Source organism: Stenella coeruleoalba (assembly GCF_951394435.1).
Source record: "Stenella coeruleoalba genome assembly, chromosome: 15".
Taxonomy (NCBI): domain Eukaryota; kingdom Metazoa; phylum Chordata; class Mammalia; order Artiodactyla; family Delphinidae; genus Stenella; species Stenella coeruleoalba.
Window position 1 is genome coordinate 43,646,172 of NC_137161.1, and position 13,960 is coordinate 43,660,131.

The 13,960-nt window shown below is 57.8% G+C and overlaps 1 protein-coding gene across 2 annotated transcripts in view; it reads right to left on the bottom strand.

Annotated features, from left to right (window-relative positions):
- Nucleotides 1–5,776: 5,776 nt before the first annotated feature.
- Nucleotides 5,777–13,960, bottom strand: part of SYNDIG1 (synapse differentiation inducing 1) — a gene marked incomplete at its 3' end in the record, with an annotated part of 56,041 nt that continues 47,857 nt past the window's right edge. For both annotated transcript variants that reach the window (XM_079944921.1, XM_079944920.1), the window contains one exon: nucleotides 5,777–5,935. In XM_079944921.1, coding sequence (XP_079801047.1) covers nucleotides 5,777–5,935 — 159 coding nt within the window. The remainder of the gene's footprint in view (nucleotides 5,936–13,960) is intronic.

Consider the following 13,960-nt stretch of genomic DNA (forward strand, 5'->3'; position numbering starts at 1 on the left):
ACGCTGCTGAGTGAAGGCAGCGGGTGTGGGGAGTAAAGACCCCGTGTGCCCGGCAGAGGAGGAGGGGGGAGTCCTGGGCTTGCGGGAGCCTGAAAGCCACCTTGGTGACAGCTGCACCCCCTGGACCTTTGAGGATGGGCCTGACTCTGCTGGGTGCCTTCATGGGTCAGGAGGCAGCCAGGGACTCCAGCCAGACAGGGCACAATGCCATGGCATCAGCAAGGGCAGGGAGAGGGTTCGGGACTCCTGGGGCCGAAGCAGGACTTCAGTCCCTGCAGACACTGCTGCCCCCACCACCTCCACCATCAGAGGAGGCCCCTGCCCAGAGGGGGGACAGGGCTGCCCACGCCCAGGCCCCCTGGTGAGCTCTTGAGTCACCAGATCTCGGCATTTGTAGGTGGGGCCCTGAAAGTGGTCATTCACGAAGTCCAGGGACTCTTCCTGCTCTCTGCCTTTCAGCCTTTTCCTGTCCATGACCTTTCCCAGGACGAACGTCCACCAGACACAAAAATTTCGCAGCCCTTCACCCAATTCAGTCCCGTGGCAAGAGCTCCATCCCCGAGGCCGACAGAATACACGTGTCTTACAAACCTGGCTGGGACCACATCCAGGGAACGAAGACATTACAGTAGGTGACTGAGAAGATGCCCACGCTTCCCCAACTTGTCCCACCTACACATGGTTTGAGTCCACATAGGGATTCTCTGGTGTAGACAGACAGACAGCCACCCAAGCCACTGTATATTCTTTAGCTGAGTCACAAGTTGGACTTTGGTGACCTGAGGGGTTACAACCGAAGGCCCTCGGGAATGGACAGCTGAGTGTCGTGCTGGGATTTTGTGAGACACCCCCTGCCTCCCACCCAAGATGCGCAGGTATTTTATCTATCGTCCATCCCTATCTATCTATCTATCTATCTATCCGTCTATCTATCTACCAACCTACCTACCTATCATCTTCAAACTGGCCTCAAATGACCTGATTCCAATGAAAACACAAGCCCAGTCCCCTGGAGGCCATAGGGGCAATGGATACCCTCCCTGGCACTTAACTGGCCCCTACAGAGTACTGTGAATTCAATCAATCTCTGCTGGTCCGTCGAGTGCCCAGTGGAGGCTGCATTCAGATGTGTGAACCCGTCTGTCTGGCAGGTAAGTGTGGCCCCAGCCCACTGGTTGCTGGAGGGGAGTGCGCCTCTGGGTGACAAGGACACTGGGCAATGCTCAGCTAAAGGAACAGTCATCTCGGTGTCCCTGCACGGCAGGACCTGGGGCAGCGGCAAACAGGAACCTCAGCCAAAGGCCAGAGCCATCCCGATGCTGCTGATGGGCTTGGTGGAGGCGGGAAGCCTGAGCCGTTTCAGGCCATGCACGGCTTCCCCCCGGAGAGCCCGGGCCCCCTCACCCTTGGGGTGTGTCCACCTGGGGCTTCTCCCTGGAGGACCCCACATTCTGCCCCCGTCACCCCAACCACGCTTCCTGATCCTGCTGTGTGTCTTTTCCATCCAGCAGAAGTGGGAAAATCTTTAGACCCCTGTGACTTCCCCGCCCTGTGACTCACTCAAGACACCCTTTCTGCTATGAAGACACACAGGGAGCCCCGCTCCCAGGGGTCACCATGCCCTGCCGTGTGGGACAGCTGTACGTGCCCTTGTCATTGACCCTGGAGCCTGTTCCAAGGCTGCAGTGGGCCCCACCTGTCATTCCCGCAGCACCTTAAACGCCCTGTCCATCCTCACCCACGTGGAGCTCTGACCCCTTCCCGTGGGTCAGGGAGATGACAAATTCATGCTTGTCTGGCGGGGAGCCAGCCGTCCGCAGGCCCCGGCTGTCTGCGGGTTTGGCGTCCACCCTTGGTTTGCTACCAGGAACAGAATCTTCAGGTGAGATTCCCAGCGGGTGAGGTCCCGCCCCCTGTCCCCCTCCGGGCAGCTCAGCTCATCCTGAAGACCAGCGAGGGGCTTTCAAGAGGTCAAGGGGGCGACATCACAGCCACAGCCTCACACTACTTCCGGCTCCACCCGACGCTCCCAAGGTCATTGACAGCAGAGCACAGACGTGAGCCTGGCCTCTAGCTGGTTAGAGACGGGACAGGTGTGTTTCCGAGAGGTCAGGTCAGCTCAGGATCTGAATCTACACTTAACTCTTTATCGGCAAATTGGGTCAACAGATGTCAACACCCGTGGCAACAAAGGCAGGTGGACTTTGAGGGGACGACACAAAATTGTCCTCAGGGCTGGAGCTGAAGCCAATCCACAGGGGCCCCTGGGAGGCCCTAAAAAGCCTCAGGGGCCCTGGAAAGGCAGCTCAGTGCCATGACCACTGGGCATTCGTGTCCGGAAGTGGTAGCAGCTGTTGGCCTACGGGAAGGCAGCTCATGGATGATTTTAAACCCGGATGCTGCCCTGAATGAGAGGTGGCCTCCAGCATCCGGAGAGGCACAGGGTGAGTGGCAGGGGTGAGGGACACCCTGCCCTGGCTTTTGGTGTCAGTGGGACCCCGTTCCCAGGCAGCTGTGCGGCCCCACTGTCTGTGGCATCTCTGGCAGCCGCTGATGGCACAGTGACCGAGGGATGTGGCCTCCCCGACAGGGTTCTCCTCGGGACCTGGGGTAGTTCCCTGGGGAGAGCTGGAATAGATGGGCAAGCGGGGACACCTGGTGGGGGGCGACACCCGGTGGAGCAGGATGCCCATGGAAGCAGGGGCAGAGAGGGCCCTCGGGGCGGCAGGAGCCCGGCAGCCTGTGGCGTCTGCAAGGATGTGGGCGGACCTCTGCTGTGCAGAGGAACCAGACACCCACCTTTGCCAAGACGACACTTCCATGGAGGTTGCCTCAGGCCCCCTCCCCACTCGCCCCACCACCCACTGGCAAAGACTGGCTGCGAACATAAACCAAAGTCCTCTCGGGTCCCTAAGAGTCCTGACCCACTAACGTCTGGGCGCAGATGTGATTCCTCACTGTTTTGGTAAACCACGGCTGAGGCCGCGTGCCGTAAGAGGGGGTGACAGGTTAGGGTCTGACCATCTGGGTGGCAGCTGACTTTGCTGTTTTCGGGGAGCGTGACTTTGGAGAAATTACAGGCACTGGGTCCCCGCTGTAGAAAGTGTTTTGACGAGAATGCAACGAGCTGGTGCGGAGCGGACACTGTGTCTGCGGTTCCGCCAGGCACCCTGTGGCCTGGGGGGTGGGTGCTGGGCGGGGCCTGTCATCACTCTCCAGACACTTAGTTGGTGCCGGGCGAGTTACCTGCTCTCACCCTCAGCTCTGACTCCCACCTGCCAGGGCTCTCGGGACTTTGTGGGGAAACTGGGCCCAGGGCCTGGGGCAGGGCCTGCCTAGGTGGTGCTTCGTCTGGGGCAGCTGCAGTGACAGTGGGACAACGTAGCCCTAGGGGGGCGCACGGTGGCCCCCAAACACTTCGAAGATGCCGTGTGGCCAGCGGCCGCCCACAGAGGCACCTCCCCGATGAGGCCGAGCTGGTGGCGGTGCTGGGCCGCGCTGTGTACACCTGTCAAGTGAGCTGCGGGGCCACACGCAGCCGGTCAGTTGTCCTCGGACAGGCTGGACCCCGCCCCCTGCACACTCATGGCCACAAGGCACCATGTGTGGTTGTGGTGCGGGTCCTGGGGAGGCCTGGAGGAACCGAGAGGATATGGGGAGGGCTAAACATTTTAAACGGAGGCCAGGGGGAGACGGGAAGCGGGTCCAGGAGCCCAGAGGGGCTGGCGTAGAGCCCTTGATGGTGGCGGAGGAGATGGGGAGAGGACATAATCAAATTCAAAGATACGCAACTTTGGGCACCTCTTGAACTAAAAATGGACAATTTAGGACACATACAAAGACCATTTCACACAATGGCTCACGATGAATAAACCCAAGAGATTGGGCTGAATAGACAGGAGGGCACAAACCAGCCAGTGGACGTACCCTCAGGGCCTGAGTGATCGTGACCGCCCATCTCTGCATGCCCGCGGCCAGGCCTGGCCTCCCCCCCTTCCCCTACCGGCTGTCCAAGGAGGCGGCCTAACCATCACCCTCCCCTAGAGATGAGGTCCAGAGAAGTGCACCCACCTGCCCAGGATCAGACAGCTAAAAATCCCAGATTGGTTTGGTTCCAAATCAGCCCTCTATCACCAGGTTCCTCTGACTCATCCCGGGATGTCTGGGCATCTTCCCTGTGTCCTTAGAGCGTGTTTTTGGTGCATCCGTAGATGCAAGTGCCTGATGGACCTCGGATTTGACCCAGGAAAGCAGTGCTAATGATTTTCAGAATATTAAGTGTTTAAGGTCGAGGAGAAGAGAGGCAAGTGAGGGGATCAAACCTGAGTCCTTATTCCAGGACAGTGGTTCTTAATTTCTGCTGCACTTTGTAATCCCCAGGCTGCACCTCTGCTCAACCACATAAGACTTCTGGGGCTGGGACCCAGGCAGCAGGGATGTTATAGGTGCTGTGGGTGGAACCACTGCCCTGGAGAGACGGCCTCTGTGTCCACTGAGGGTATCGGTATAATAATATTTACTAATGTGTTCGAGTGGGAACGTCAGCAGCTGGGAGTGCTGTGATTCTCATCTCAGGACCCCCTGCCACTGCTCCAGCAGCTGAGCCCTGGCGGCTCTGCAGCTACTTCAACAACAAGGAAAAGGTATTAGTGAAACCCAAGGGTTGATATTAATCAGAAAGAAAAGCCTTAAGCAAAAAGGTAAAAGGTAACTTTTGTTCAACAATGAACACTCGTGAAACAGCAATGAAATGGTATTAAAATGTCTGTGATTACGTATTTCTCAGCATTCATCTGATAACTAAAGCAGCATGAAGCAATAGTTGCACTTAAAAAAAATGACAAGAAAATAGCTATTCATTTAGTTGACAGAGAAGGTTCGTGTCCTCTGTAAGATCACTAGTGTCACTGTCATCACCAAGGTGAATGTCAGCGCAGGCGGGTAGAAGCATCCCCCTGCGCTCATCCTTACACTGAGGGGGCGTCTTGGCTCCTTGGCCTGGAGTTCCTGGAGAAAACCTGGGTCCTTCTGGGAGGAGTCTGGGGAGGGGCCGGCCTGCCCTGGGCCCCAGGTCAGCGAGGCCCCGGGATTGCATATTGCCACGTGGTGGCTGCGGAGTATGGACACGTTCCAGAGGAGGCCTGACGTTCCTAGGCTGGGGACAGCGTGGAGGGAGTGACACTCTGGGCCTGGGAACGACTCTGGCTCTGCATTCTCAGGGCTGGACCCCTCTGGAGAGCCGTGACAGCTGGGGGTCCTGCCAGCAGCTGCTCTGTCTCTCTTGCCGCCCAGCCCGTGGCCTTCCTGCAGGGAAGGCACGTGGCCTGGGGGGCAGTGCCAGAGGAGTCAGGTGGGGCCACAGACAGAAGAGCACATGTCCCCTGCCCCCTGCCTGTTGCACCATATTCCATAAAAATAAACACGTGTTCCTGTTCGTCTATTGCTAATGTTATGGCATTCCAGGCACTGGCACCAGCGTTAATCCACCAGAATCCATCCAGAGGCAGCCGCGAGGATCGGGATCTATGGAGCTTCCATTTAGCAGTGCCCATCAGTCCCATGCTCTGCACAGTGCTGTGTAAACGATATGAAAGGGTGAAAACAAAAGGAATCCATGGGCAGAAGGTCCCAGGGCTTTATGGCGTCGTTGGCGATGACTTACACTGTACAGCATCACGCAGGTGTGTCTGCCTGTGTGTCCACCCTTGCCAGGCCCGCTCCTCTGCACCCGCACACAACTGGCCCAGGCTCTTCATGCGCATGCGCCCGGGGAGGCTCATAGGTGGTTGCTCTTGGAGAGGTAGGCGATGAGGGCCACGGCCACGCCCACGTAGATGCCGGTCCCGATGGTGATGGAGAGCACGGCCAGGAAGAGGGCCCGCCGGGAGCTGGTGCTGGCCTGGTGAAAGTCCCCCTTGGCCACGGCTTTGTTCGTCTGCAGCGGGAGGAGGGAGAGGAAAAAGGGGGCCAGGATGAGCAAGGGGAACCGAGAGGGGACTCACGGAGGGGGAGTTGTGCAGGGAAGGCGGGGGGCTGTCGCTCACCACTGCTCCCCCCTGCCCTGCAAGGCAGTCAAAGCTTAAGGGAAAGAAAGCGAAGCCCCGGGGATACCCAGGCCGGCAGTTGTCAGCCGAGCACCAGCCACGGGAGTCCCGGGTCTCAGGCACCAGGACGCGAGGGCGGGGACGTCACAGCTCAGCGGCCCCCTTCTGCCCGGTAAAGATACGTGAACAGTTTTCTAAAGTGTGTTCACACTTACCTCCTCTGGTCCTTACAGTGTACGGCGGTGTGGGGAAGGAAACGGTAGTGCTCGTTACCCGGAGAGGAGCCTGGGGCGTAAGAGCCTTCAGTGGACTGCGGGTACTGAGATTCCGCCCCTCAGCCGGCGGCGCGGGAATCTGCGTGCCCGATGCCCCCTCCCTGCCATGGCGGGGCCGGAAAATTCATCCACCAGTGAAATAACTCGAGGTGAGACCAGCGCCTCTATTTCTGGTCACCCGATTGCACAGTGAGGTGTTAGTTTAGTAAGATTCATGTTGCCTCGGGGTCATGAGGCAGCTGGGAACATGGAGGTTTCGGGTGTTGTGTCTGATATGGCGTGTTTTTTTTTTTTTTTTTTTCAGTACTCGGGCCTCTCACTGCTGCGGCCTCTCCCATTGCAGAGCACAGGCTCCGGACACACAGGCCCAGCGGCCATGGCTCACGGGCTCAGCCGCTCCACGGCATGTGGGATCTTCCCGGACCGGGGCACGAACACGTGTCCCCTGCATCGGCAGGCGGGCTCTCAACCACTGCGCCACCAGGGAAGCCCTGATTTGGCGTCTTGTGCTGGACTCCACCTCCACCACTGCCAGCCCCCTCCTCCTTGTCCCCTCGACAAGGGAGGCCCCGGGCTGTGGGGACCATCATGTGATCCAGCTGTGACATCACGTCTGATGCCCCCTGAGTGATGGCAGATGAGGGTGGAGGCCAGCAGGGCAGGTGCCCCCGGAGCGTCATGGGGCGCTGAGGAGGGCTGACCCCCGGCAGGGCGGGGTCCTCCTCGTCAGGGCAAAGGCAGAGCCCACTCCCCGTGTGGGATGTCCTGACCCCCTCAGGACCCATCTCCAGAAACCGACTCTCACCGGATCCCATTTCCATGCGTGTTGAGTGTATTTCTACTTTTGCGGGCAGGATGGGAGATGGCATCCTGTTTACTCAGACACCGAGGTCCCAGACTCAGAGGTCACTAGGAGATGACTTTCCGTCCTCCGCAGCTCTGCCCCCGACCTGATGAGACGTCAGGTGGAGAAGGGCCTCCGGTCTGCTCGTGTCCTTTTGTTTTTTCCTCTAACTTCTGTTTCTTCAGGGCCAGTTTTATGTCCTCGTCCCCAACTTTTGGGCTTGGAAGTGAGCCTGGGGGTTCCCTGTGGACGATCTTTGATGAAGCGGATTGAAGAGAACATGAGCACGAAGCTCCCAGGACAACAGTAACTACGTCTCAGCTGAGTTCACCCCAAACTCTCCAGGCCCCTCCCTGCTGGCCCCCGGCCTCTGTCAGGGTGGGCCCCCCAGCCCCAGCCCAGCCGGGGCTCTGCTGCAGGAGCCACAGACAGACAGACAGACACACCGGGAGGCCGGGCCGGGCATTCGCACCCCGCGGGGAGCTCCCAACTCCAAGGGCTGCCCGTCTCATCTGGGTCCATGCACGGCTGGAAGCCCCGGTGAGCTGCTTATAATGCCTGCATCGGCTGGGCTCCCCGAGGGCCGCCCTGGGACGGCCTGACCCGCGGGTGTGGGACCGAATCCGGGCGCTCCGTCCTCTCTCCTGACGGGTGGGCTCACTGTCCTCTGCTGACCTACATCATCCCCAGCCGGGCAGCTTAAATCAAGAACAAGCCTCTAACGTCTCCCAGGTTCCGGGGTTAGGGGTTTGGGAGCCCCTCGGTGGGTGACTCTGCCTGGGCCTGGAGGGGCCTGGGCTGCAGTCTCTTGACGTCCTGGCTGCGTTGTGGGCTGAGGCAGGAGCTCACAGCGTCCCCCTACTGGGACCCACCCGCTCCTTCCTTGCGGCCCCGCAGCCCTCGGGTCCACCTAGGGTGCCCTCCCAGACGGCGGCCTGGCCTCACGGTCTCTGGGGACCAGCTCCTGGGGCCCCTGCACAGAAGTGGGGCTGTGGCTGGGGCTTGGCTGACGTTTGCACAGCTGAAAGGAAACTCTTGTGAAGAAGGACGCACACACAGGCGACACAGTGGGTGGCCCCTCCTTCCAGGAAGAGCAGAATCCCAGGGGGTGCAGCCTCGGGGCAGTGACAGATGGGGGTCCCGCTGAAGCTCATCCTGAGGGAGTCCCCACGGGCAGCTTTCTGTCCGTGTGGCCTCTGTGACCCCAGAGGCCGACTCCAGGGCTGCCACATTGGGCAGAGGGAGGGGCACGGCGTGTGTCACCGGACAGCCCCTCGGGCCCTGTCTGCAAATGGCCGTCCCACTCCCCCCAGGCTGGGAACGTCCCTGCAGCTGGTTTTCCTTCCCTGCCCTTTTGGCCAGAGATCACCAAGTGAAGTTCATTCCTTTCTTTTTTGAGGTCTTTTGCTCAGAAAACAGAAAGTGCAGGTGACTGGCCTGGTTCTGAGCAGCATCTTCTGTGCGCCAGGGGCTCAGAGGGACCCAGAGAGTGTGCTGTCCACCCTCATGGACGCTGCTTGGAGTATACGTCACAGGCGAGGGAGAGAGTCTTAACTCAGGTCGAAGAGAGCTGGAGGTCAGAGTCAGGGAGTGCCTGGGCCCCCGAGACACCGCTCGCTGGGCACTGGGTGTAGCCACCGCCCTGACCTGGGGAAACGTCCCCCAACCTACCCAGGACGTGCTGAGCTCACGCATAGCCCACTGGGATATTCCACATTCAAACATGTACTCTGGTTCTTTAGGTGAATAACTACCCTCACTCACCTGGTTTTAAAACTATGTAGAAAACCCAACTTTAAATTCAAGAGCAGAAGTAGAATATCGGTGCTAAAACTCATGGAAACACTGACTCCCTCCCTTGAATGAAGTGTTATTTAAATGGAGGAAATAAAAATCATAGAAACAGAGAACGCACAGCTGGGACCAATGTGCTTAGGCCAGAATTGACCATCAGAGCCGTGATCCAGATACAGCGTGAGGTCCGTCCCAGGTGCTGCCCCCGTCAGCCTCTGAGGCTGGGACGGCTCTAGGTCAAGCACCCACGCGGAGGAACCGGCCATCAGAAGGCGGGAAGGTCCTCAGACACATTGCAAGCTCGTTTTGTGCAGGTTTCTAGGGTGAGAAATGACCCGTTTGCAGGGGAACGAAGTCAAATTCACATCCTCGGCTGCCCTTATCCTCTGACACTTCCTCCCTCTGTGGTGATTGGGAGCGTTTAGGGGCTGGTTTCATAGCAGGCTCGTCTCCTGGTCTGACAGGTGCCAGGCCCCCTTTCTTCTGGTGCTTCTGGTGCGTCCAGTCTGGCCCCGACCTGCAGCCATCCTCACCCCTTTCCCAGTGCACGCCGCCTCCCTCCCACCTGAGGCCCGGCTCACCTGAGAGGTTTGTCTGGCCCTCGGCTCAGGGGGCCCAGGTCCTTACTCCTCCCTCAGCCCTTTCCTTCCTTCCTTCCTTTGCTCACTTGCAACAGCTAGAGGTTTGACATCGCGACAGGCAACGGCCCAGGATGGCGACGGGGCTGCACAGCCGCGTTTGCCAATTTCCAAAACGAGAACGGAACCAAATTAGAGGTTCTGAAGCCCTCCATCCCCCCGCCCCCTGAGGGGACAAGGGGCCGGGTGTGTGGAGGCAGGGAGGGGATCTGAGGGACCAGAATGCGAGTCCGGGTTCTCTCCATGAGGGGCATAGGCGCCGCCTCCCCCTTCAGTCCCACTGAGAGCAGCTCCGATGGGACACTGGGCGTCTGTCTTGATGTGTGTCCCCTGCATGGAGGGCAGGAGACCCTTCCCGCCTGGACAACCCAGAAGGTAGGGGTGGGCTGGGCAGCAGCGTCGGGGGGGAGCCGGGGTCAGCGCTCTCTGGGGGGACGGGCCAGCTCTCCCGTCGGTCAGGGGAGGAGTGGGTACTTCCTGGGGCAGACGCAGGCTGCCCGGGCTATCTTAGACCGTGTCCGACAGAGCCCAATGGAGGGGCAAGCAGACCCCCGAGGAAAATTCCAAACTCTAGTCGAGGATGCAGAGTGTGCGAGTGTGTGTGTGGGGTCTGCAGAGAACCCGCCAAATGCCTGGATGAGGAAGAGAGCTGCACACCCTTTGCAGGTGTGAGGCCCCCATGATGATGTGAGTGGGTGAGACTTTTCTACCCCCATCTGTCTCCACTCGCCATGCCTCGCCCCAAAGTGGCAGACCCCATGGTGGCAGCCTGGGGGTGGGGAGAGACCACACCCCTCCTTCCCAGGAACGGCTCAGGCATACCCCACCCGGTACATTGTAAAAGAACAGTGCTATCTGCCACCCAAGAATGGCTCCAAGGGAAGAGAGACCCAGTGGAAATCCACACTCTCATCTGGTCCTGCTGAGAGTGTGAATTCCTGTCACTACTTGGGAAACGCAGCACTGCTTACAGCTGGACATATACACACACACACGATACAAGTGTTCCACTCCCGGCAAATACTCAACAGAAACGATGCATCTGTGCGCCAAGGACACCTCCAAGCATGTCCGTAGCCATACCGACCATCAGAGCCCCGGCCTGGAAGTCATCCCAACATCCAACCACAGTAAAAGGATAAGTGACAATGGTACCCAATATGGTAATGAAATAAATCTCAGGAACATGACGTTGAACAGAAGAAGGCAGACACAGGAGTCTATTGCCTAGAGTACAAAACAGGCCAAAGTCATCCACACTGTTGGCAAAGGAGCCAGATTGGTGGTGTCCTTGGGGAGGGTCAGTAACCGGAAGAAAACACAGTCAAAACAATTTACTTTTACACCCTGAGATGATTTTAGAAATGATTCTACCAAGAGTTAAATGAACAAATAGGAACCATCTATAAAGAATAGAGAAACCCATTTCGTGAAACTAGTAAAATCTTGATATCAGAACCAGAGAAGGAAAGTAAGAGAAAAGGAAAGGAAGATGCTGATTCCCTACAGACGGATGCAGGTGAGATTCAGTGAGCGAGAGCCGGCTTCCTCTCCACGCTGCTCTCTGCCTCTGCATTTGCTGGGCCTTTTATGACCGTCCTTCACACCATTTTCACCCCTACCTCATCTATTATATGTCCACGGGGCTGTCCCTGCCCCCTGAGGGAGGGGAGGCCCCCGGGACTCCCGAGTCTTCATCCCAGGCTCACCACGGAGCATTGCAACGGCAGGTTCGCGGGCTCCGCGCAGGACCACTCAGTGAACTGATGAGCCAGCGGCCTTTCCTTCCAGCTCTCGAGGGCGACATGCTTTGGTCAGAAACACCCCCACGTCCAGGAAGCCCTCGGCTGGTAATCGCGGGTCTTACGCAGAGTCTACGAGCTGATTAGGAGGAGACGCATCAGGCGTAGCCGAGAAGGAAGCGTTTACAACCACGGCTCCTTGCTGGGGTGGCTCTGCCAGGCACCCCCAAGGACCTGGAGGCCAGTTTGGGCAGCACGTGGTGCCTGCATGATGGAGGCGAGGGGTCCACAGTCCTCGGGGGTCCAGGAAGGAGGAGAGAGAGCAGCCAGGAGGGCGGCCGGGGCTGCCGGGCAGGGGAGCGCTTCCACGATGGAGGCAGCTAATCTGTGCCGCCCCGCGTGGTGGCCACGAGCCACCTATGGCTACTTAGCACTTGGGATGTGGTGAGTGTGACTGTGAGTTTTAATATCATTTAATTTTAATTAATATAAACATAAATAGCCAAATGTTGGGGGCCACCACGGTGGGCAGCACAGACCCACCGGGCAGAGAGTCCCACGGGGAGCGGTGTGGTGGGCGGGATGAACCCAAAGGAGGTGGAAACCCTGCAGGGCGGTTCAGGCATCAGTGCTGGGGGGCGGGGGTTTCCCCGCGCTCGGGAAACTGCTCCACACACGCCTGCCTCTGTGCCTTTAACTGTGAATGTATTTTGGTAGCTCAGCGTCAGGTGGAGATGAAGGAGGTTGGGGTGACCCTGTGAGAAGGCAATGCCCATGAAATCTGCAGAGGAAGGGGGGCCTTTGGACCCGGGGTGTGGAGTGGGCGTCCTGGTCTGGGGTCCACTGGCATCCCTCGCAGATGGAACCTATCAGGGGCTGATGCTGGGCCCCAGGCCTCCGTGACGTGTGGCAAGGTCCTGCGCTCCATCCCTGCTGGGGGACACCTCCCCCGAACCCCGGGAGACGATGCTCCCAGGGTCTGGTCCTGGACTGAGTTTACCACAAGCTTTTGTCAAAGTCCTCATTTCCTTTGGCTGTAAAATACACACTGTTGTTTGAGTTTCAGGAAAAACATGACTTTCTCTGCAATATATCTCTCCTTTGTTTTCCTTTTTTGTTTTTTTTAGCCGCATGGCTTGTAGGATCTTAACTCCCCGACTAGAAATCGAACCTGGGCCCTGGCAGCGAAAGCGCTGAATCCTAACTACTGGACGGCCACGGAATTCCCCTTGCTTTGTTTTCCTTACGGTCGCTTATTTTAGGGGCAGGAATCGCTAAGGTTGGAGGAGTCCACATCCACGTCTTCCACAGACACGTGGTTCCGCTCCGGTCGAGGAGCTGGGTCCCGGCACAGCTGGGATGGCCTCGGCGCCAGACCCCCGCCTCTGAGGCGTGTGACAGACACCCTCTCTCCCCCACAACCATCTCTCTGGAAATTTATGGCACTCTGGGTATTTTATGGCTCATTTTTCCTCCTGCACCAATATCTGTCGGGCTGGATTACATTGCTCTGCATCATTGCAAAGCTTATTTCCCTTATTTATGACTGTCTACCGCTTGCTGTGTGCTGGCGGGTACCCGGGGCTGCGCTGGAGGAGGGGGCCACGTGGCGGTTTAGCAGTTTCCATGGGGAGGAGGGAAAGCCTCTCAGGCCAGGGCTCACTCAGACCCACATGCACGCTGCTTTCCTTACGTGCTTTCGTTCCAGGAGCATTTTTATGACCTCCCCTCCCCCTTTTAAAGCAACCCTTCTATTTTAAGCCATGAAAAAAAAATAAATCTTGTGAGTTAGGTCTGAATGGCAGACAGATCAGTTATGAAACAAACGTACCCCCTGTGCTTGGGTAGAACCGGATGGGACCACAGGCTCCCCTGGGTGCTAGCACCAGGCCCCTTCACCTGGCCTTGGCCTGGGTCACTGCGGGGGCGGGGAGTTACCCGTGATGGTGTCCGAGGGCCCCTGTCATCAAGGTCATTTTGTAGGAAACACAACAAAAAACATCAGTACGAGCAACGGCCCCTGTGCCGTCCTGTGCAGAAGCCTGAGTGACCTTGTTTCCATCCTCCAGCTGAGGTTAGAGGAGCCCCAGGACCCGCGGTTCCTGAGAGGCCCCGCCCAGTGCTTCACTTCCCACAGCTCAGGCCTCCCCCCTATGCTGGCCATGGGGCTCTGCTGGAGAGAAGCCTGCCTTGGTTTCCCCCTGTGACTAATCAGTATGAACTCATGTCTAGCTTCATACGGGCACAGATGGATAATACAAAAATAATTATACAGATGGAAATATTTCTCTCTATAAAGATGTAGACACATGTATTTCTACATATAGAACCAATAACATGCGAGTACACACATGTGTATTTCCTATTTCCTAGCTCTGTTACTGAGCAAACCCAGAATCAATGACACCCCAGTAGCAACAAGCACACCCAGTGCCCAGATAGTGGTTTCTAAAACCGCTTTCCAATAAAAGGGGTCAGAACTCCATGGGGAAGCGGCTGATTTTAGGACTCAGGCAGGTAATACACAAGATGAGCCCGGGACGGCATCTTATAGTACAAAAAAGGAAAAATACTCCAAGATCAAAAGGATGCGGGCACGTCAGGGGGACGCAGGAAATGCTCC